The 23,531-nt window shown below is 39.2% G+C and overlaps 3 protein-coding genes across 3 annotated transcripts; all 3 read right to left on the reverse strand.

Annotated features, from left to right (window-relative positions):
• Nucleotides 1–190: 190 nt before the first annotated feature.
• On the reverse strand, nt 191–4,683 carry LOC146679995 (L-selectin). Its single transcript, XM_085449087.1, has 9 exons — nt 4,238–4,683; nt 4,101–4,149; nt 3,591–3,986; nt 3,029–3,133; nt 2,202–2,381; nt 1,035–1,214; nt 719–808; nt 600–621; nt 191–480 (listed from the first exon to the last, which is right to left on the reverse strand). Exons 2-9 carry the CDS (start codon nt 4,126–4,128, stop codon nt 438–440), a joined length of 1,044 nt encoding a protein of 347 aa, XP_085305213.1. The 5' UTR covers nt 4,129–4,149; nt 4,238–4,683; the 3' UTR covers nt 191–437.
• A 378-nt stretch (nt 4,684–5,061) lies between these two features.
• On the reverse strand, nt 5,062–9,971 carry LOC146679996 (E-selectin-like). Its single transcript, XM_085449086.1, has 15 exons — nt 9,905–9,971; nt 9,741–9,813; nt 9,005–9,409; nt 8,744–8,848; nt 8,455–8,646; nt 8,157–8,342; nt 7,847–8,035; nt 7,578–7,763; nt 7,253–7,459; nt 6,976–7,155; nt 6,625–6,810; nt 6,301–6,507; nt 6,032–6,211; nt 5,838–5,959; nt 5,062–5,754 (listed from the first exon to the last, which is right to left on the reverse strand). Exons 1-15 carry the CDS (start codon nt 9,905–9,907, stop codon nt 5,746–5,748), a joined length of 2,430 nt encoding a protein of 809 aa, XP_085305212.1. The 5' UTR covers nt 9,908–9,971; the 3' UTR covers nt 5,062–5,745.
• Nucleotides 9,972–14,125: 4,154 nt separating this feature from the next.
• LOC146679997 (E-selectin-like) lies at nt 14,126–22,589 on the reverse strand. The gene is made up of 15 exons (XM_085447596.1): nt 22,532–22,589; nt 22,355–22,427; nt 21,824–22,228; nt 21,055–21,159; nt 20,774–20,965; nt 20,434–20,619; nt 20,124–20,312; nt 19,855–20,040; nt 19,536–19,742; nt 19,231–19,410; nt 17,052–17,237; nt 16,725–16,931; nt 16,420–16,599; nt 16,184–16,313; nt 14,126–15,973 (listed from the first exon to the last, which is right to left on the reverse strand). Exons 1-15 carry the CDS (start codon nt 22,532–22,534, stop codon nt 15,928–15,930), a joined length of 2,475 nt encoding a protein of 824 aa, XP_085303722.1. The 5' UTR covers nt 22,535–22,589; the 3' UTR covers nt 14,126–15,927.
• Nucleotides 22,590–23,531: the final 942 nt, after the last annotated feature.

The following is a 23,531-nucleotide window of genomic DNA, read 5'->3' on the forward strand; positions in this document are numbered from 1 at the left end:
GGACTGAGCCAATGTCCAATTTTGTAATATCATTTCTACCACAGCTTCCTTTCAGGAAGGGTTTCACTCAACCACTCACAGCACCCTCCACACATGCATGCACACATCCAAAGATAATTATATATTCAGAAAAAGACATGCAGACACAGTCACTAAAACATTATTTTTATTCACATTTACATTTCAAAGCAATTTACAAGAATGCGGCACACATGTCTGAACCATACCATGATGACAAACCATCGAATATACACAATTACATAATTTATAAGTATGCAACATATCAAATGTAACTTTTACAACATATTAGGTAAAAGCCTTAGCTGACTGATATTTAAATCAGCATCCAGTGCATGATGCAAGGAGACCGATTTCCTCAATCTCTAAGTGAACTGTCTTGGTGTCAAATATATTCTAATTAAGGCGTGGGACGTTGTTTACGGTTGTGTATCACAGGGTGGACTTCCTTCTTCGGGCAGCCTGTGCAGGACAGAACAATGTTCTTAGATTTTTCCCCCAAATTCTTTGAATACTAAGTCAGCAAAGGCTGTGAGAAAGGGTGGAGCAGCTTAAGACAAACGTATAATTTCAACACTGACCTTTCTTGGGAAAGTTTCTTTCCTGTGAGAAACAGAGAAATGGATTACTTTTGAGGGGTGTTGCAATAAGATTGCACTGAATGTTTTATTTGTATAGAGAGTAGTTGAGAATGACTGACTTTGTCTGTGTTTTATGCAACAAAAACAGATGCAGCAGAAGGTAGAGAGGGCTCCACATCCAGCTAAAGCCAGCAAAGCCTGTTTATAGCCTGAAAAAGAGGGGAAAGCAATTTTTACCATTCAGTTATACATTACAGCACATCATTCATGTACATGTCAAAACTACTGCTTTCCATCAAAATGATTTAGCATGAGTTACTGGAAGCACAGTTCTTATGGCAAAGAAACTATAAAAACCATACATGAAATGGCCGGCCGCCATGTTTAATGTTTAACAACATTTTACAAACATTTACATGATTTTTTTGAAATTACTTGTACAAGTAGGTCTTGGGCCACTCCAGACTCTGGTCTCTCCACAAGTGACGGCTGGTGAGCCAATCACGAAGAAGCCAGGGTCACACTTAAAATGACAGGTTGTCTTGAATGTCTGATTTCCTCTGGAGCAGTTATGGGATCCATTATAAGTTTGAGGTAGAGGGGGACACTCCACAGCTGAGGGCACAAACAGGTTATACAACATCTTACAGTATGTTATAATACATTTTAAAGCACTGTACTTTATTTTTATTTATTTATTTTTTTATACTTTATTTTTATTTATTTATTTTTAGGAACAGGAACATTAACATTTACACAGACACAGCAAGGGAAAAAGGTAAACAACTAACTAGAAGTAAAAATAATAAGATAAATAAGATAAATAAACAAATAATAAAAAATAATGGAGGGAGGGGCTCACCCAGGGCTATGGGAAGTTACTAAAATGTAGTTTTTCCACTTGGAGACACACCGTGCATCTTCACCCCCATACCTACGTCTATGTACATACTCACATATACTTTCAAGTATCTACATACACATCTACATATACATACATAATACATATCTACATGTGCATGCATGCATACTCGTGCATGTATACCCTTTGACATAAAATCAGGTTAAATGAAAACAGAATGGGAAGGGAATGAATAAGATCCTTTTCCTACATTATTCACAACCCTTTCGCATATTCGAAAACCATTTTGACCAATATCTTTGAAATTTGTCTTTACAGAGTCTTAGAGAAAAGGTCATCTTTTCCATTTCACAAATGTCTTTTACTATGGCTGACCACTCTCCAACCGTTGGTGGGTCCTTGTCCAGCCATCTTCTAGTTATTGCTTTTTTACTTGCTGCCGGGAATATTTTAAAAAGGTGTTTATCTTTCCTATTCATCTCAACTGGTACATTTCCCAAATATATATTGTAGCAAAGCAAAACTCAATCTCAGAACCCATGACTTTTTTTAATCCTCATTAGTATTTCGGCCCAATAAGTGTACTTTATTTTTAATGTGATGTTACAGTTTGGTATTACTACCGCTCTAATCAGTGGTAACAGTAACTTAAAATGCTTCACTGGAAGCACAGCGCTTATGAAAACAAACCTGTGTATTTTCAAGAACCTTTAAACTTTTAGATGATTTCATGAAATTACCTGCACAAGTAAGTCTTGGCCCACTCCAGTCCCCAGTGTCTTCACAAGTGACAAATGACGAGCCATTTATGAAGAAGCCAGGGTGACACTTTAATCGACAGGTCGTGTTGAAGGTTTGATTTCCTCTTGAGCAGCTATGGTATCCATTATAAGGCTCAGAGAGAGGGAGGCATTCCACAGCTAAGGACACAAACAAGTTACGCAACATCTTGTAATGGTTTATAAAACATTTCAAAGCACAAACATGCTGGTGCATGCACATTTTAATGTTATATAAGAATGTGGATAATGAGTCGCTGAAAACAGAATAAGTGTAGCAGTTAAACTAAATCTGTTTTTAAGTATTTACTTCTATATCTAATTGTACGATAAGGGGGGGAGCACTCAGGACAAAACCTGGGTTCCAGTTAAATCGACATGTTGTGTTGAACGTTTGATTTTCTCTTGAGCGGCTTTAGTATCTGTTCTCAAGCTGAGGAAAATCCACAGCTGAGGGCACAAACAGGTATGCAGGGCATTATGTAATGTCTTGTAACAGGTTTGTAATATGAAAATAACACATTTTAAAGCATTTATATTGGGTTTTTGTGTTCATACTGATGTAGGCTTAATAATGATAATTTCAGTTTTTGAAGAAAAACAACACGAGTCACTTATATATGTAGAGCATAAAAAATTGCGCATATCTCAAAGCGTGTGTGTTGGAATATACAACTCTGTTACGATTACTTGTTTCCTCCGTGCAAGTATGCCTGCACATTGTTTCACACATTACTAATAACTGTAAATGGCAACTGCATTATAATAAATAACACTAAATTGCTCACGTGTTTGGCACCTGTCTCCCTTAAAACCACGTTCACAGAGGCAGGTTGTACTGTTGATTGCCTCCTGGCATCTTCCTCTTTCACAGGATGATTCATTGCACTGGGCTTTTAAGAAAAAGCACACCAATATAAGGTCACTTATCACTATAAAACCTTCACAGCTTTTCTTTGTATAGAAGACACTTTATTTCTTTTTTAATAATAGATATTAAAAAAAATTAGTTTTAAGACAAGACATGTTATCCTGAAGATGTTAGAAAAGTTAAACAATGCAAACAAAAAATATCTGACATTACTGTAATGGTGGATAGCACATTAAAATAATATGTAAACAAAAATACAACAATTTACTTCAATAACAAATTAAAATAATATTTAAAACAAATATTATGAACATGTAAAAACTATTCTGAAATCAAGTTATCACCTTAAAGGAAATCAGCCATGCTTTTTCATGAAAATATAAAGTTATGATATAGCAAAAAGAAAAAAAATCAACAAAGCAGAATTAAAAATGTGGTAAAAAACTGTACAGGAATTACTATATGACAGGTTTACGTACTTTTAAAACACGCTGCATATTTTGATTTGCTACATTTCTCATCGTTCCACTTCCCTCGATTTTCTCCTGTGTTAGTGTAGATCTCTACACAAAACTCTGTTGCATGGACATTATTTGGTTCATTTGGTGCCCATGAATTGTTACCAATCCACGTGCTGTTATTCCCAATCCAAATCCAGCTTTCATTCATATGGTTTCTAGTGATTCCAATCCAGAAATATGGGGAGCTTCTTTTCTCTGGCAGGATGGAGACCAGATAATCATTCTCCGCTTGGTTTTGGATGACCACCATGTCTGTGAAATATTTCTGGCACCACTCTCTGGCCTGGGTCCAGTTCATTGTCTCGTTTGAGTAGTGATACGTCCAGCACAGAGTAGTCTCAGCCAAGCAACTACCTGCAAATGTTCAGAACAGCTTTTAATGTGATAATTAATAAAGTTTTCTGACACGTGTCAGCCGGTCTTTGCCCAGCAGCCACACATTTCACTGGAACTGGAATTAAAACTTACCAAAGATGAGGATTAATGTCCACTTCATCTTCAAAGAGCAATTTACTGTCTGTACAACGGGGGGGAAAGACTATATTTTCAAAAGTACTAATGAATGTCACCACGGAGAGTTGCTGAATAAGAAAATTGTGACTTACCCAGAATTAATATTATAATATTGTCCTTTGAACTGTTTGACACAAACTCCTACATAAGTTAAATCCCTGTTTTTTCTGATCAACTCAAACATAAAACAAAAAGCGTTACAGCAGAAAAATGTAAAGGTTGTTAGACGAAACTAAGGACCAGTGTCAGGCTTTTATATGTTCTCGTTTGCCATTCAGAGCAACATTATCATACAATAACTGGATGTTTGCTGTTCAGGCTGAATGCATGTAACGAATGATTTACTGAATATTTTAATGACTTTAACAAACCTTTAGGGAAACCCCACCTATTTCTAGTAAAGGTGGTTTCAGGGGCAGATTTTAATGAAGAAAAGGTACACAATGCCACAAGGTGCTTACTCATAGAGGTTGGACTACAGCCTTTGAAACACTTTTTAGTGTTTAAATGGGAATTTTTAAGCCTTTCATTTGTGGCTAGAATGAGTGTTTTCTTGTCTGTTTTCAAAAACACGTCTTCTCCATATCCTGACATATTGATGTAATGGAAACTCTTTTTAACGGCAGTGTCCTTCGAGACAACTTTAGACTTATGAAAGATGCGAGATGTGAGTTCCTGTCCAACTAAAGTAAAAGAGACAGAATTTTTTTAAACAATGAACTCTGGGAGAGAAAAAAAGAATACCTAGGAATATAATTGTTCCTTCTTTGAATACCGCTCACTTTTATATGTTTATTCTGCTTTGTCATGAAGTTTATGATGGAAAGGTCGATGTTTTGGCAAGAGATCTGGGAATTTTTCAAAACACATCCTTCCTCAACCCCTGAAAAAAAACCCAGAAGGTTGTAGAAGGTCATGGCTGAAACTGGGAAACTAGATTGGTTTATGATAGAAATCATGAGTCAATCTATGAAGGCTGGCTCCACAGAAGGCTATTACACATCCCACTACTACACATCCTGCTTGGCTAAGCATTCCTACCAGTGTGGTGACACTGACACAACTGGCTGAACTTTTTTATTAGTCCTCCGTATATTTTTTTCAAATGAATATCAGAACATTTTCGAACATAGAAAACAGCAGATAAAAAACATCAAATTTGAAGTGTTACAGTAACAAAGTCAAAAAATAGAACACACACACACACACACACACTCAGCTATCATGACAGGACAGGCAGATGATGATAAATGCAGAGGAGGAAAAGCAATTACTGGATCATCTAGGTGTAGTAGGGAGCGCACAGGGCCCTCATTATCAACAGACTGTAGAGTTTGGGATACACACACACACACACACACACACACACACACACACACACACACACACACACACACACACACACACCACCTTAAAAAATAATGCTTTTTTAAGAAAATAAATATTACATGAATTCTATATCAAATTATTTGCTGCTATGCACTACAATGATAATTTACACATAATGTGTAAAACCATCTGTAGTTTTCTATTATAGCACGTTTTTGCTATATTAGGCTGTCAATACTGTTCTTGGAAACTCTGTGGAGGAGCCTCTATGTCAGAGATGCTGTAATAAAAGAGAAAAGAGGAAAAATCAGAAAACCCCAAAAGACACATATATGATTTAAACGAGGTAAATTCTTTTCTAACCTGTTCAAACTTGTTTGATTTCTTCAGTTTTTTAAAGATCCACATAGCCATAGCCACACCAGAGAGGAAGGCAATCCCTCCTGTGGCTACACCAACAGTGACTGCTGCAACTGGAGCAGGAGCTGTGGAAACACAGTGAAATGTGAATAGTGTGAACTTTTGCTTTCCCCTTTGATCTGTTGTTGCTCATTTACCTTGGCAGGTGGGTTTCTCTGCAGTCCAGTTGCCATGGTGATCACATGTCAGCAGCTCAGGTCCTTCTAATGAGTAGCCTTGGTCACAGGTGAAGGAGCACTGAGAGTTGTAAACTGACTCAGTGCTGGAGCAACTGATGTGACCGTTTTCAGGAGCCTCAAGCAACAAACATGTAACAGCTGTTGTAAAGGACAGGAAGATGTCACTTTGAACATGCAAATGAAATTGTGAACAACAAGTAATCCAGGTAAAATGGGTTCACATGTACCTGTGCAGGTTGGTGATCTGGAGGTCCATTGGCCTGGATGTGTACACTCCATGCTGTGTGCACCTTGCAGCTCATGTCCTTCATCACATGTAAAATGACAAACCATGCCAAGTGGATGGGGTGTCTCATGACTAAGAAATGAAGACAGAGAAGGGCTGCAGCTTATCTGACCATTTGTTGGGACCTCTGGAGCAGGACATCCTTTTGCTACAAAAAGAAAATAGGAAAATATTATTAACATATTTTGACATAATAAATCAAAAAAAAAAAAAAACTGGAGTAACACTGTTTGTAGTAAATATTGATATAATTATGCTTTCAGACCTTTGCATGTAGGTATGTTTTCATTCCACTGTCCGTCCTCAGAACACTTGATGGTGTTTGCTCCCTGCAGTTCAAAACCTTCTTCACAGCTGAAGCTGCAGGTGGAGTTTGGTCGCAGTTCAGTCTCAGATTCACTGCACTGCATGATGAGGGGAGCTTCTCTCTCTGGATTCTGGCAAAGGATGGCTGACACAGAAACATGTGTATTTTATTGAATGTGCCCTCATTGTATAGAAGATGGGTGGGTTATAGAGAGGGAGCTATAAAAGCATTATTAAATGGGAATAATGTGAAGCTTTTATATCTCAAATTTGTTGTTTGTTTTAATCCGTTGTTGTTGTTGTTTTTTACCTTGACAGGTGGGTTTCTCTGCAGTCCAGTTGCCATGATGATCACATGTCAGCAGCTCAGGTCCTTCTAATGAGTAGCCTTGGTCACAGGTGAAGGAGCACTGAGAGTTGTAAACTGACTCAGTGCTGGAACAACTGATGTGACCGTTTTCAGGAGCCTCAAGCAGCGGGCATCGAACAACTGTTGTAAAGGACAGAAAGATGTGACTTTCATGTCATTAACATACAAATGAAGTTGTGAACAACTAGTAATCCAAGTAAAATGGGTTCACATGTACCTGTGCAGGTTGGTGATCTGGAGGTCCATTGGCCTGGATGTGTACACTCCATGCTGTGTGCACCTTGCAGCTCATGTCCTTCATCACATGTAAAATGACAAACCATGCCAAGTGGATGGGGTGTGTCATGACTAAGAAATGAAGACAGAGAAGGGCTGCAGCTTATCTGGCCATTTGTTGGGACCTCTGGAGCAGGACATCCTTTTGCTACAAAAGGGAAACAAAAGAGTAAAATATTACTAATATGTCATGACATAATCAATCAAAGAAAAAAACTGGAGTAACACTGTTTGTAGTAAATATTGATATAATTAGTCTTTCAGACCTTTGCATGTAGGTATGTTTTCATTCCACTGTCCGTCCTCAGAACACTTGATGGTGTTTGCTCCCTGCAGTTCAAAACCTTCTTCACAGCTGAAGCTGCAGGTGGAGTTTGGTCGCAGTTCAGTCTCAGATTCACTGCACTGCATGATGAGGGGAGCTTCTCTCTCTGGATTCTGGCAAAGGATGGCTGACACAGAAACATGTGTATTTTATTGAACATGTCCTCATGATATAGAAGATGGTGGGTTATACTTTTCGTGTTCCTCTTACCTTCACAGTGAGGAATCTGCTGATTCCATGTACCTCCTGATGTGCAGGTCACTCTACTGGCTCCCACTAAATGGTAACCTTGGTCACAACTGAAGCTGCAGGTGTTTTTGTAGCTGAACCTCGTATCAGCATCTTCTCCACAGCTGACAAAGCCATTTGTCAAGTTTTGCAGAGCAGGGCACTGAACAGCTACAAAAGAGAGAGGCAACAGAAGGAGTTAAATGAAAGCTTTTATTTTAATCATCATGCAAATCATCCCCCAAATAACAAAAACTACACAACGATGAAAGGTAAAAACATGTGGCCGTACCAACACAGTATGGCTGGGATCCATTCCAATTTGCTGATGATTCACATTGCAGAGATGGAGATCCAGACAGTACATAACCTTCATCACAGGTAAAAGTACAGGTGGACTGATAGCTGAATGAGCCCAGAGGATCGGAGCATTTCATGGATCCATGTGTCGGCTCTGACATCTTCTCACATTGAATCACTGTAGACAACAGGAAAAAAAACATCAGTCCATGACTCCATCACTGTGTAGAAAATAATAAAAGTAACAAAAAGTAGTAGCAATATTATAAGCTATTAATACTTAAACTCACTTTCACATGTAGGGGGTTTTTCTGACCATTTTCCTAAGGAAGTACACCTCAAAGGTCCTGGCACACTCAGCTTGTATCCTTCCTCACAGGAATACTGACACAAGGAGTCATAGGAGAAACTGCCATAGTTGTGAGAGCAATTTACATGTCCTTTATCTGGAACAACCACTTCACCTTTGTTACACTGCACAACTGACAACAAAAAAACAACAACACAGTTGGATATTAATTAAATCCTTTACATGACTTAAAATATGTATTTAAACTACGCTATCAGATTTTTTCTCACCTTGGTCACACTTGTGTCCAAAAAACCCTTCAAAGCAATCACATTTGTGGCTGTTGATGGTTTCAACACACTCTCCGTGGAAACAGGAGTCAGTCTTACAAGCCGCTGGAAAAAGCAGAGGTACTTCTATAAAGGTTGGTAAATATACTAAAACAATATGTCAGAAACATCATTTTTAACTTTCAGATCAGTAGATCACCTATTAAAGAACAGCAACACAGCAGCAAAAATTAGTTTTTCAAGAGTGTGATTTTTGCTCACCTGTGTAGCACAGAGCAGTCTTTGATTTTGTACATCTCTCGTCATTCCACTTGCCTGGTTCTTTATCTCTTTTAATATACATCTCCACACAATCCTCATGCATGCCTGTGTTTTTGTCACCCTCGTTATTGTTCGGTTCTCCTTTTGCCCAGTTGGTTGCTTCTTCTGTCAGAGGCTTGTTGGTTCCTACCCAGGTCCAGACATTATTAATCCTACGAATCCCAATCCAGTAGTAGCCATTTTTCTTGGGCAGCCAGTTGTTAAGATGCTCAAGCTCCTCCTGGTTCTGGATGGCCACCATGTCCGTGTAGTGCTCCTGGCACCAGCTTCGTGCATCATCCCATGTCATTGCGTTGTCCGAGTAGAAGTAAGACCAAGACTCTACACTAGTCCACATGCACAGCACTTAAATAGAGACAGTGACATATAGTAGATGTAAATGGGGAGAAAAGGAGAGATTTAAAAAAATTCTATTAACTAATTTGCTCTCTAATGAGTGTTTTTAGTATTGGGTGCCTTTGTCCCTCCCGTATATATTCGTCATCCTGTATAAATTTCTCTTATTTGTTGTTTATTTTTGCTGTCTTACTATTTATATTTTATTCCTGCACACTTGGTGTGGAGCACCCACAATTTTGTCATACATGTACAGTGAACACAGGGCAATCCTATTCTAGCTGGTTCTAAAACTTTTTATTGAGACGCTCAAGGCTCTTCTGGCAATAAATGTACATACTTGAACAAATAACGGCGAAGTTGATCCATGAGGCAGAGCTCTTATATCCATGGGTTAGTCCAAAGAAGGAATCCTGTAAAAATAATTTAAAGGTGCATTAAATTAAAACCAAATTAATTTACATTAAAATGAATAATATTTAAATTGATATCCCTTCCACTCACCATTTTAAATGATATGCCTGATAAACTCCAGAAGGCACTTGATTCTCTAGCTTTCAGCCTTAGTATGTGTAGGGATGATTCTCTGCGTTATGCACTGGATTTCCAGGTTTTATACGCTTCTCTAGTGTCATTCAGGAAACCTGGAAGGTTTCCATGGAATCCCCCCCAATACTGCTCCATTCCACAAAAGGCTTTAAAAACATTTCCTGCACAAAAGCATTGGCTGGTCGTTCTCAGTACTGAACTCCCAGGTTGACTTTTAGGGTGAGATGGGGCTTACTTGGCTCTGCAACAATGCAGCTAATCGGGGTGACAAATGGGGTGACTGCATGTTCATGCTACTCCCACTGAAATTGTTGTGTTTCTAAGCTAGACACTGTGTAACGATGATAAACAGTCAAAACTATTTTTTTAAACTTCGACATCTGAAATATTAGTTTTTAAAAATTATCAGTTTCCTGTTGCCGTACATTAATGTAGAGGAAGAGAATAGCTCCAAGGTCTGCTGGCTTGATAGATGAGTTGGGGTGTGCCCACCAACAGAAAGCCAAAAAGCAGGAAAAGATTAGACCTTTAGACCCAAACAGATAAAAACAATGGTTAGAGCCTTGATCTGGATGGGGAAAGGTTTGCATGGAATTGCCGAAGATGAAAATAAAAAGAAAATATATTAATTTGAGAAAGAGGTCGGTTCTTTGGTTCAGGTTTATAAAAATATATATACATACACACTACAAAAGTCAAAGTTTGGACACACCATCTCATTTTAATAGTTTTTCTTTATTTTCCCTACTTTCTACATTGTAGATGCATGCTGAAATCAAATATCTGAAGCAAGATATATAGAATTATGCAGCAAAGAAAAAATCTATAAATAACTCCAAATATGTCTTATATTTTAGTTTTCTGAAAGTCTTTGTTGACAGCGCTTCAAACCCTTGGCCTTTTCTCAATGAGTTTCATGATGTAGTGACCTGAAATGCTTTTCACTTCACAGGTGTGTCTTGTCAGGGTTCATTTGTGGAATTTCTTGCCTTCTTAATGGGGTTTGGACCATCAGTTGGCTTGTGCAGAAGTCAGGTTGGTACACAGCTGACAGCTCTATTTGGAAAATCGGAATTCATATTATGACAAGAACCAATCAGCTAATGAAGAGAAATGACAGTCCATCATTATTTTAAGAACTGGAAGTCAGTCAGTCAGTCATTTGAATATGTCCCCAAGTGCAGTCGCAAACAGTGTGACACAGAAAAGGTGAACGGATGGTCTCTACATGCATGGTTCCCACTGTGAAGCATGCAGGAGTGATGTTGTAGGGGTGGTATGGTGGTGACACTGTTGGAGATTAATTCAAAATTAAAGGCAAAAAGAACCAGCGTGGCTCCCACAGCATCCTGCAGCAACATGCAGTCCCATCCAGTTTGCGTTTCGTTAGACCATCATTTATTTTTTAACAGGACAATGACCCCAAATACACCTCCTGGCTGTGTAAGGGCTATTTGACCAAGAAGGAGAGTGATGGAGTGCTGCGCAAGATGGCCTGGCCTCCTCAGTCACCTGACCTAAACTCAATCGAGAAGGTTTGGGATGAGATGGAGCGCAGAAGGAAGGCAAAAGGGCCAACAAGTGCTCAGCATCTCTGGGAACTCCTTCAAGACTGTCGGAAAATCATTTGAGGTGACGACCTCATGAAGCTCATCGAGAGAATGCCAAGAGTGTGCAAAGCAGTAATCAGATCAAAGGGTGGCTATTTTGAAGAATCTACAATATAAAACTTTGTGAAATGGATATAAATTTACGCTACCAGAGAATGGACTGGGGGAGTGGGAGAACATCAAGAGCTGTTATTTTTTAATGTGTTCCAGTTTACGAAAAACAGCATATCACTTTTTGTGGCACATAAAAAGACAAACTAAGAATAAAAAGTTAGTAATTTTGTGCGGTTAGTGGTTTGTGCAACTCAGAAATATAACAACAATCCTTGGAAACTAGAATGACGCTGACAGTTGTATTTTCACATGGTTTCCATACAGTATGCAATAACACTAAAGGACTAATGTTTGCACAAGATTGCAATTTACAACCTAAAAGTAATAAATGCTAAAATAACAGTCAGGAAAGAGCTTCGGGAAAGGAAAAGGTGTAGCGACAGATTCTTTCTTGTTACTGCATTTATTTCTCATTGTTCCACTTGGTTATGTCTCTCTTGGGGTGATCGTGGCTCAAGAGTTGGGAGTTCGCCTTGTAATCGGAAGGTTGCCGGTTCGAGCCCTGGCTTGGACAGTCTCGGTCGCTGTGTCCTTGGGCAAGACGCTTCACCTGTTGCCTACTAGTAGTGGTCAGAGGGCCCGGTGGCGCCGGTGTCTGGCAGCCTCGCCTCTGTCAGTGCGCCCCAGGGTAGCTGTGGCTACAATGTAGCTGCCATCACCGGTGTGTGAATGGGTGGATGACTGGATGTGTAAAGCGCTTTGGGGTCCTTAGGGACTAGTAAAGTGCTATACAAATACAGGCCATTTATCTCTTCCTTGCAATGTATCTCCACACAGTCCTGAAAGGGTATGTTATCTGGCTCTGCAGGTACCCAGTTTGGAACCTCATTAGGTGCAATCTGATGATGATGTATCTGATATCCTCATGTTGGTGTTGTTCCTGCATCACCATAATTAATGTTGGTCCAGGTTTAACACTGCAAGTTACTAATCATATTTTTGTGACGTCATAGTTTTGCAACATGGAAAAAACACCCTGCTATTGTCCACTCAGGAAAACATCCAACAAAGGTTCAATGTTAGGGTTGAGGGTTAGGATGTAAACATCATTAGGGTTAGGGTCATGGGGCTATCGCTAGGGTTATGAATATGGGGTTTGGGTTTGGTGTGATGATGTTTCCACCAAATGGCAAAACAGTATTATCTTCCCACCAGGGACTTCGCCAATGATCATCATTGTAATATCATTTCTTCCACAGCTTCCTTCCAGGAAGGGTGTCACTCAACCACCAATAGCACTCTGAAGACACATAAACACACAGACACAAAGTACCATGATATTTATATTGTATTTATTCACATTTATTTTTGAAAGGACTGTACAGAAATATTGTATATAACATATACTGATAAAGAGATGGTGTAGGAAATTACATAATTTACAACATATTAAACAGAGCCTTTACAGCTGCAACGTATCAGACAAAATCCCCCCAAAATAAACCTCTTATTTTTATCATGCAGTCATAAAGCATGGTATATCAGTCTGACACTACTACTGCCATCATAATAATTTCATAATAATAATAATAAGAAGAAGGATTTACTGGAAAGCAAAGAAACAATAAGTCAAACCATTAAATGGTTGAAGCTCAGACAGTTTGTTTTCAGTGTTTCTCAATTTTCACTTGAGCAGTTATGGTATCTGTTATCAGGACAAGCAGAGTGGAAAATTCCACAGTTGAGGGCAAAAACAAGTGATGTACCATCTGTAATGTATTGTACTAAAAGTACCAATGTGCTGCTGCATGTACCACTCTTTGGATGGGCATTTTGAATGTGATATAAGTATGTGGTAGTAGTGCTACTGCTCTGGTCATTGGTAATAATAAACTGTAATGATTTTATAGAATTGGAATCAATGTAGCAGCCTTGATTTTTGTTAGTATTTACTGCTATATCTAACTATATCTAAAATTTTAATTTACTACCTGCACAAGCAAGAGCCCAGTGTTGTCACACGTGATGGCAGCTAGGAAAATAGCAAGAAAAAATTCAGGACTGCAAAGCTCATAACCATAGTTTAGGGTGGGGACATAGATCGACTAGTAAACTGACAGCTTTGCTTTTATGGACAGCTCTCCCTTCACCATGCAGTGCAGTGTCCACATCACTGTAGCCATGATCCAAATCCATCTGTCAATCTCCCTCTTCCCTCTCCTCTAACCTGTGAACAAGACTTCTGTGATATTAAAGGTCTTCCACTATGGGCAGCAACTCAACATTAACCCAAAGTGGAAACTCAACTGTTTTCAGGCTTTTTCAGGGCCATATGACTCAGACTTGGAAGAGTTCAATCTTATTCTCGCACTTGGCCATGAACTGCTCCAGTGTAAGACCACCACCTCATGAAGAAAGCAGGACTACATCACCCACAAGAAGCAGAGATGAGATCCTGAGGCCACCTTGGAAGAAACCTTCAGCTACTAGGCTCCACCTAGAAATTCTGTCCATGAAAATTATGAACAGAATTGGTAACAAAAAGAGCTGCTTTGGCTGAATCCAACACCCACTGATGTTGACTACAAATAATTGGCACACAAAACAAACTTTGGCAACATTTGCGCACAAATGAAATGGCTTATATCAGACTATTTATCTAGCTAAAGTAAAAATCATCGAAGAGTGCATGACTTTAGGATGCTTTGAGCAATAGCCAGATCAAGTCCATATGAATTATGTAATTAAGTAATGCACTGAATTACTTTTCAGAAGAGAAACAAATAATATATAATTCATTACTGTTTTTTGAGTAATGACCCCGACACCGGTTGGTCCATGTGTGTCACGGTACCGGGTCTGTGGCCCAGTGTTTTGTGTGTGTTTTAGTTCAATTCTTTGATTATTGTTATTCATGGGTTTTGGTTCTGCTTGTGTTATATTTTTAGTCCGAGGATTTTGGTCTCAGGGTCTGCGTCTTTGTGATTTTCTCGTGTTTCCTGTTTTACTTTGAAAGTCTGTGTCCTATGTCAGTGCTTCCCCTTGTCTCATTATGTCTTATTAGTCCCAGCTGTGGTTCCCTCCTGTTTCCCATTCTCTCATTACTCCCTTGTATATTTAAGCCCTGTGTTTTCCATTCCCTTTTCTTGTGTTGTACCACTTCCATGTGCTTTGTGTTTCCTTGCACCTAGTTTCTAGCGTCCCAGTTTCTAGTTTCCTAGTGTTTATGTTCCTTGTCCGTAGTTTCTAGTTTTCTGCTTTTGAATTTTGTTTCTAGTATGTGTTTGCTACAGTGCAACAAAGCTTCCTTTTTGAGTTCATCCTTTCGTGTCTGTGAGTCCTGTATTTGGGTCCTACATCCTACCTGCCACACAACATAACCTGCCAATGTGTTGTTATTTCCAGTCTAAGTTCAACTTTTATTCGTGGGGTTTCTGATGAATACAGTCAAGAAATACAAGAAACAATATTTCTGTGGTAGGATGGAGACTAGGTAGTAATTCTTTTAGTTTTGGATCACCGCCATGACTGTGGATCTGGCACCACTGCCTGGCCTGGGTTCAGTTCATTGTTTTGATAGAGTAATAATATGTTTAGAACTGAGTTGTCTCAGCCAACAACTACCTGGAAACATTCAGAACAGCTGTTAATGTAATAATTAAGTGGAAGATGTGACAGAGTTCCAACTTATTATTGTCCTAATCTTTCCCCAGCAGCCACACATTTTGCTAGTGTTGGCATTAAAACCCACCAAAGATAAGGATAAGTGTCCAATTCATTTTTAATTAGCAATATGCTGAACAAGGAATTAAAAAATAAAATATGTAACAAAATGTTCTCTGGATGATTTTTTTTTAAATGAATTCTTCTTAGTTTTTCATGTATACCACAACATTTCCAACCATCTAGGACTGAAAATATAACATATCAGTTTTAAAGTGTAATGGTAACTTAACAAAACACAACGTTATACACACAAGATTCACACGATGCTATATAATATTTACAAAAACATGGATAATGCCACCTTCCCAGCATTTGCATTAAGTTGTAGAACAATATGTTCAATTTAAAACTCCCTTTTGGAGGAAATATATGTCAGCACATTTTGTTTGAAAAATTCAGCCAAATATGATCAAGCCTATAATATAATCTGCAAATGTCACATCCGCTCACTTCTTGTGACACTGGGTTTACTTATTTTATACTCCTTTTAAATTAGTATATATGATTCATATTTTCACATTGCTGTTTTGAAATATATACTGTCTGTAGTTGTCTACAAAGAACAGAAATGTCTTCTACATCAGGCTGTCACTGCTTTTTGTAGCTCTGTAGAGGAGCCTCTATGTCAGAGTTGCTGTAATAAAAGAGAGAAGAATATGAGCAACTAAATTCAACAAACTTAAAAAACAGTTTTGAAAAGAGGTGAAACCTAACCTGCTGAGTTCATACATAACTGATTTGGTCTTCAGTTTTTTCAAAGTCAACATATTCAGAAACACAGCAGAGAACACAACAAACTTCAAAAGAAAGATGAAGGAAACAAAGAGGTGAATCCTTCTCTTACCTGCTCAGCTCATATGCGTCAGCTTTCTTCTTCATTTTTTTCAAGAGCCACAAAGCCATAAACACACCAGATAACAAGGCAGTGCCCCCTGTTGCCACACCAACGGTAACTGCAGCTACTGGAGCAGGAGCTGTGGAAACATTGTAAAACGTGAATAATGTGAACTTTTGAACAGAGATTTGTAAGTGTGCACATTTACATTTTGTGTACCATTTGATCTGTTGTTGCTCATTTACCTTGACAGGTGGGTTTCTCTGCAGTCCAGTTGCCAGGATGACCACATGTCAGCAGCTCAGGTCCTTCTAATGAGTAGCCTTGGTCACAGGTGAAGGAGCACTGAGAGTTGTAAACTGACTCAGTGCTGGAGCAACTGATGTGACCGTTTTCAGGAGCCTCAAGCAACAAACATGTAACAGCTGTTGTAAAAGAAAGGAAGATATTGCATATTAAAAAAGTGATCTCACCTGTGCTCGTAAGATTCTGAACATGCAAATGACGTTTTGAACAACAAGTAATCCAGGTAAAATGGGTTCACATGTACCTGTGCAGGTTGGTGATCTGGAGGTCCATTGGCCTGGATGTGTACACTCCATGCTGTGTGCACCTTGCAGCTCATGTCCTTCATCACATGTAAAATGACAAACCATGCCAAGTGGATGGGGTGTGTCATGACTAAGAAATGAAGACAGAGAAGGGCTGCAGCTTATCTGACCATTTGTTGGGACCTCTGGAGCAGGACATCCTTTTGCTACAAAAGGGAAACAAAAGAGTAAAATATTACTAATATGTCATGACATAATCAATCAAAAAAAAAAAAACTGGCGTAACACTGTTTGTAGTAAATATTGATATAATTAGTCTTTCAGACCTTTGCATGTAGGTATGTTTTCATTCCACTGTCCGTCCTCAGAACACTTGATGGTGTTTGCTCCCTGCAGTTCAAAACCTTCTTCACAGCTGAAGCTGCAGGTGGAGTTTGGTCGCAGTTCAGTCTCAGATTCACTGCACTGCATGATGAGGGGAGCTTCTCTCTCTGGATTCTGGCAAAGGATGGCTGACACAGAAACATGTGTATTTTATTGAATGTGTCCTCATTATATATCAGAATCAGACTACTTTAATAATCCCTAAGGAAATTACGTGGGTTACAGTTGCTCCAAGACAGTAACAGTAACAGACTAAACTATTTAATTAATACAATATGTTACAGAGTTTACAAATTTAAGAAATAGCATTAATAAATACAATCACTGAATTATAAATATGAAGAATATTACAGGGGTGGAATATATATAACTGACATTTGACTAACCTGTAAACTTTGTCATTTGTTATTTTATTTGCTATTTTACTTTGGTATTTTACTGAGCGTGTGCAAAAAGGGTGTAGCTATTGCAGTTTCACAGTGTATTAGATGGAAGAGTTGTACAAGGAGATGGCCACAGGCAGGAATGATTTCCTGTGTTGTTCAGTGGTAGTCTTTGGTAATCTCAGTCTCTCACTAAATGTGCTCCGGTGACTAGCCAGCACGTCATGGAGTGGGTGGAAGGTATTATTCAGCATTGTCCTTATCTTGGACAACATCCGCCTCTCAGACACCACCCTAAGGGAGTCCAGCTCCATCCCCACAACATTACTGGCCTTGCAGATCAGTTTTTTTAGTATGTTGGCTTCTGCGACCCTCAACCTGCTGCCCCAGCATGCAACAGCATAGAGGATGGCACTGGCCACAACAGTCTCATAGAAAGTTCTAAACATTGTCCGACAGATGTTGAAAGACCTCCGACCCCCCAGAAAATAGAGACAACTCTGGCCCTTCCTGTGAAGTGTAGTGGTGTTTTAACCTAGTCCAGTTTATTGTCTAAGTGTACTCCAAGGTATTAATCGTTCTCCACAATGTCCACATTATATAGAAAATGGGTGGGTTATAAAGAGGGAGCAATACAAACATTATGAAATATGACTAATGTGAACATTTTGAAGTAAAAAGTGTGTAAGTGTGCATGTCACACAGCGGAAATTTGTGTTTTTATGTTTTATCAATCTGTGTATTGGTACATAGTGTTGATTTTATTTGCATGATTTTATTGGGATATTTATATTGCATGTTTGTTTATTGATATTTATACTGCATGGTTTTATCCTCATGTTTATATTTGTGTTAACGTTATACCATGTTCCTTTAACCCACTGTGGACTAAACAGACAATTGTAGGCACCTGTTAGGTGGGGGCGTTCCCCAAGGTGGCCTATCAGCCGCCAGGTTGACCTGTTAAAGGGGATGGTGAGCGCAGAGACAAAAGAAGAGAGAGTGACGCACGAAAGGTGGGCAGGAGAAAAAGGAGCGCGTGCAAGCCCGCACGTGTGTGGAAGGAACTGCTGCCTGACTGTGGGGTGCCGCGAGTCGTTCGGCGAGCCACTCCCAATGCAGGAACGGCAACAGTGGGTGGCGATGGCTGCAATGCACAACAGGGCAGGGATGCCCTTCTGCCTGCATCTGACGGTGAGACGAGGGAGGCCGTGTTCAGGTGTGGAGTGGGGCGGGACTGTGCGGCGACGCGCTGTCAGGAGGAGACAGGTCTGCGATAGGAGCCCCCTCCCTGGTCTGTTGCTGACGAGTTTCCCCATCCCGGAAGAGAAGTTCCTCTCCTGTCTCTTTCATATAAGGACCATTCGCCCATGTGTGGCTGGACTGTGGGATTATGGGACTATGGGAGGGTAATTTTAGCATATGGAAAACATTCATTTAGCCTTGTTTTAATATTGTATAGTTATTTCTGCCGGCAGGGTTTTTAGCGGGTTGCAACACTACTTTTATTGTATACGGGGAATTTTATCTTGTATTTGTGACTCTGGCTGTGTTTTTTTTATGGAAAGTAAATGGTGTTTGAAGCCAGCTTAGTTTCTGTGCCCTGAGCGCTGACCCGCTCACTCCCCTTGTCGCTTGTATGTATAAAGAGGTGGTGGTGAAGATTTAGGTCCACCAGTCTTAGTGGCTACATGCATTTAAAGTTCTTGTTCTATTTGATTCACATTTGTTCGTTTACCTTGACAGGTGGGTTTCTCTGCAGTCCAGTTGCCATGATGACCACATGTCAGCAGCTCAGGTCCTTCTAATGAGTAGCCTTGGTCACAGGTGAAGGAGCACTGAGAGTTGTAAACTGACTCAGTGCTGGAGCAACTGATGTGACCGTTTTCAGGAGCCTCAAGCAACAAACATGTAACAGCTGTTGTAAAGGACAGGAGGATATTGCATATTAAAAAAGTGATCTCACCTGTGCTCGTAAGATTCTGAACATGCAAATGACGTTTTGAACAACAAGTAATCCAGGTAAAATGGGTTCACATGTACCTGTGCAGGTTGGTGATCTGGAGGTCCATTGGCCTGGATGTGTACACTCCATGCTGTGTGCACCTTGCAGCTCATGTCCTTCATCACATGTAAAATGACAAACCATGCCAAGTGGATGGGGTGTGTCATGACTAAGAAATGAAGACAGAGAAGGGCTGCAGCTTATCTGACCATTTGTTGGGACCTCTGGAGCAGGACATCCTTTTGCTACAAAAGGGAAACAGAAGGAGATCAATAAAATATATCATAGTTAAAATAAAAGTGCTACAATGGGTAAACACTGTTTGTAGTAAATATTGATATAATTAGTCTTTCAGACCTTTGCATGTAGGTATGTTTTCATTCCACTGTCCGTCCTCAGAACACTTGATGGTGTTTGCTCCCTGCAGTTCAAAACCTTCTTCACAGCTGAAGCTGCAGGTGGAGTTTGGTCGCAGTTCAGTCTCAGATTCACTGCACTGCATGATGAGGGGAGCTTCTCTCTCTGGATTCTGGCAAAGGATGGCTGACACAGAAACATGTGTATTTTATTGAACGTGTCCTCATGATATAGAAGATGGTGGGTTATACTTTTCGTGTTCCTCTTACCTTCACAGTGAGGAATCTGCTGATTCCATGTACCTCCTGATGTGCAGGTCACTCTACTGGCTCCCACTAAATGGTAACCTTGGTCACAACTGAAGCTGCAGGTGTTTTTGTAGCTGAACCTCGTATCAGCATCTTCTCCACAGCTGACAAAGCCATTTGTCAAGTTTTGCAGCGCAGGGCACTGAACAGCTACAAAAGAGAGAGGCAACAGAAGGAGTTAAATTAAAGCTTTTATTTTAATCATCATGCAAATCATCCTCCAAATAACAAAAACTACACAACGATGAAAGGTAAAAACATGTGGCCGTACCAACACAGTATGGCTGGGATCCATTCCAATTTGCTGATGCTTCACATTGCAGAGATGGAGATCCAGACAGTACATAACCTTCATCACAGGTAAAAGTACAGGTGGACTGATAGCTGAATGAGCCCAGAGGATCGGAGCATTTCATGGATCCATGTGTCGGCGCTGACATCTTCTCACACTGAATCACTGTAGACAACAGGAGAAAAAACATCAGTCCACGACTCCATCACTGTGTAGAAAATCATAACAATCAATAAAATATAGCATCTCAGAATTTCAGTAGCTACTGGGTAATGTCTCATCTCTTCATTTATCTTGTTACTGCAGATTTCCAACTCACATTCACACAAAGGTGGCTTTTCTGACCATTTCCCTGAGGAAGTACACCTTAGAGATTTCTGCACACTCAGCTTGTATCCTTCCTCACAGGAATACTGACACAAGGATTCATAGGTGAAACTACCATACTTGTGAGAGCAATTTTGGGATCCTTTTTCTGGGGCAATAACTTCGCTTTTGTTACACTGCACAGCTGAAAACAAATAAAACACACAATTAGATATTAAATCCTTTACATGACTTAAAATATGATTTAATCTAGGCGGTCATTTTTTTTCATACCTTGGTCACACTTGTCTCCAAAAAACCCTTCAAAGCAATCACATTTGTGGCTGTTGATGGTTTCAACACACTCTCCATGCAAACAGGAGTCAATCTTACAAGCCGCTGCAGAAAGCAAACATGCTTTCATAAGTCTTCTTAATTATATGCAGAGATGAGCAGTAACGCAGTAACTGCTGAGTCTTTGATTTTATTTATTTTTTGCTGTTTTACTTGCATCTATTTCAAAGACTGAGTGTAAACACAAAAAAATAGTTTATTTTATGTGCTGGAATGTGCAGAAAATGGGTTTAAATGTTAAACAAATTTCTTCAAGTCAAACATGTTTGCATATAAATAACTTTTTGCTTGATGCAATGTGCAGAAAGTTAAAAGATTAAAACTAATAAAACAAATTTTAAAAAGAGCCTTTCCATTTGATTACATTTTATATGATGGATTATGCATAAACAATAGAATTGGGCTGAAAGGTCTATTGTTGTATTACCTATTCAGGTTGTGTATCATGTTTTTCAAAAGTAACTAAGTAACTAATTACTTTTGAAAATAAGTAACCAGTAAAGTAACGGGATTACTTTTTTGGAGACTTAATCATTAATAAGTTACTAATTACTTTTTCAAGTAACTTGACCAACACTGATTATACTACAAGAACATGTCAAATAAATAATTGCAAGCTTTTAGATCATTGAAAATATGAACAAGAATATCAAACATGAAGCAGCTAAAACAAGCTGCTCTAGTATGTTAGTCCCAAACTTTTGCTAACCTGTGTAGCACAGAGCAGTCTTTGATTTTGTACAACTCTCGTCATTCCACTTGCTTGGTTCTTTATCTCTTTTAATATACATCTCCACACAGTCCTCACTGATCTTTGCATTTTTGTCACTCTTGCTGTTGTTCGGTTCTCCTTCTGCCCAGTTGGTTGCTTCCTCTGTCAGAGGCTTGTTGGTTCCTACCCAGGTCCAGACATTATTGATCTTACGGATTCCAATCCAGTAGTAGCCATTTTTCTTGGGCAGCCAGTTGTTAAGATGCTCGATCTCTTCCTGGTTCTGGATGGCCACCATGTCTGTGTAGTGCTCCTGGCACCAGCTTCGTGCATTTTCCCATGTCATTGTGTTGTTTGAATAGAAATAAGACCAGCACTCTACACTAGTCCACATGCACAGCACTAAGGATAGAGAACAGCAATATTTATTAGATGCAAATGTAGTTTAAAAAAAAGGATGGATTTTTTAGAAATTATTTGTAAAGCTTTTTAATTAACTAAAGGTGTGGTTGCATTAAATATACATACTTAAGCAAATAAAGGCGAAGTTGATCCACGAGCTCTTATATCCATGGGTCTGAATTAGTCCAAAGCAGGAATTCTGTAAACATCATATAAAAAAAAAGTTCATTAAATTAAAGCTGAATTGATTTTTACTGAAATCTGCCCTAAAAAGAACAATATTTAAATTGATACCCCACTCACCATGTCAAATGGTATGCCTGATAGCCTACAGTAGATGTTTGACTCTGTGGGTTTCAGCCTCATATGTAGGGATGAAAGTATTCTGAGTGTTATGCACTGGATTTGCTGCTTTTATGTTCTTCTCTTGTATCATCCAGGAAACCTGGAGGATATCAGTTGAATTCCCCCCACCCCTCCAATACTGTCCAGTATTTCGTCATTCCACAGAAGGCTTTAAAAACATTTCCTGTTCAAAACGTTTGTGTCGTCTTACTCAATCAGCTCATAGTGTTCATCAGTCTGTAACTCACAGGTTGAGTTGACAACAGACAACAACCTTAGCTGAGTGATATTTTAAAAAAAATGTGTAAAAATTGCAATATTCTTCACAGTTGATAGATTTGCATTTTTAGGTGCTCTGGTGAAGACAAAACAACTCACTGAACATTTTGTAAAATTATTTAAATGTACAGCAAAGACTGTGTGAAAGGGTGGAGTAGCTCAGGACAAACGCTTCATTTCAACACTGACCTTACTTTGGTAAGTTTCTTTCCCTGGAGAAAAAAAAACAAAGAAGTTGATTTCTTTTGAGGTATACTGCAATAAGATTTCATTTTATTTATTTTATTTCTTCAACACATAATTGAGAAAGTAACTGACTTTGTCAGAAGATGGTAGAGAAGCTGTTTAGAGTCTGAAGAAAAAAGAGAGAGAAAAAAGTACACTCATACAGTGTGGTATGTCGATGTGACTACTGCTGCTAAGGACCATGGCCTCAGACTTTGATGCTCATTCTCATTGTTTAACAATTGGATGTGAACTTCTCCAGCCCAAGCTGGATGAAACCAACAGGGCCACACCAACCACAAAAAGCAGAGATGAAATTCTGAGGCCACCTGGGTGGAACCCTTAAGTCTGCACCGAGAAATTCTGTCCAGAAAAATTATGAATCAAAAACAAAGGGGACATCCATCAATAGTGAGTCCAACTTATTACTGGCAATTGTGCACTCACTGAATGC

Source organism: Copadichromis virginalis, linkage group LG23, assembly GCF_057382275.1.
Source record: "Copadichromis virginalis isolate Kocher_CV1m ecotype Utaka linkage group LG23, C_Virginalis_male_GT1.1, whole genome shotgun sequence".
Classification (NCBI taxonomy): Eukaryota; Metazoa; Chordata; class Actinopteri; order Cichliformes; family Cichlidae; genus Copadichromis; species Copadichromis virginalis.

What these genes read in the sequence shown, in the direction of transcription:
- LOC146679996 (XM_085449086.1), bottom strand. An exon ending in AGAGAAACCCACCTGTCAAG is followed by an intron (nt 6,811 to 6,975) that starts GTAAAAAACAAC and finishes TTTCTGTGTCAG; the next exon opens with CCATCCTTTGCCAGAATCCA. An exon ending in AAACATACCTACATGCAAAG is followed by an intron (nt 6,508 to 6,624) that starts GTCTGAAAGCAT and finishes TTCTTTTTGTAG; the next exon opens with CAAAAGGATGTCCTGCTCCA.
- LOC146679997 (XM_085447596.1), bottom strand. An exon ending in AGAGAAACCCACCTGTCAAG is followed by an intron (nt 17,238 to 19,230) that starts GTAAACGAACAA and finishes TTTCTGTGTCAG; the next exon opens with CCATCCTTTGCCAGAATCCA. An exon ending in CAGATCACCAACCTGCACAG is followed by an intron (nt 16,600 to 16,724) that starts GTACATGTGAAC and finishes CTTTTACAACAG; the next exon opens with CTGTTACATGTTTGTTGCTT.
- LOC146679995 (XM_085449087.1), bottom strand. Translation starts at nt 4,128, where the DNA reads ATGAAGTGGACATTAATCCTCATCTTTG. An exon ending in GCCAAGACTTACTTGTGCAG is followed by an intron (nt 1,215 to 2,201) that starts GTAATTTCATGA and finishes TTGTGCCCTCAG; the next exon opens with CTGTGGAGTGTCCCCCTCTA. An exon ending in TTGCATAAAACACAGACAAA is followed by an intron (nt 622 to 718) that starts GTCAGTCATTCT and finishes TGTTTCTCACAG; the next exon opens with GAAAGAAACTTTCCCAAGAA.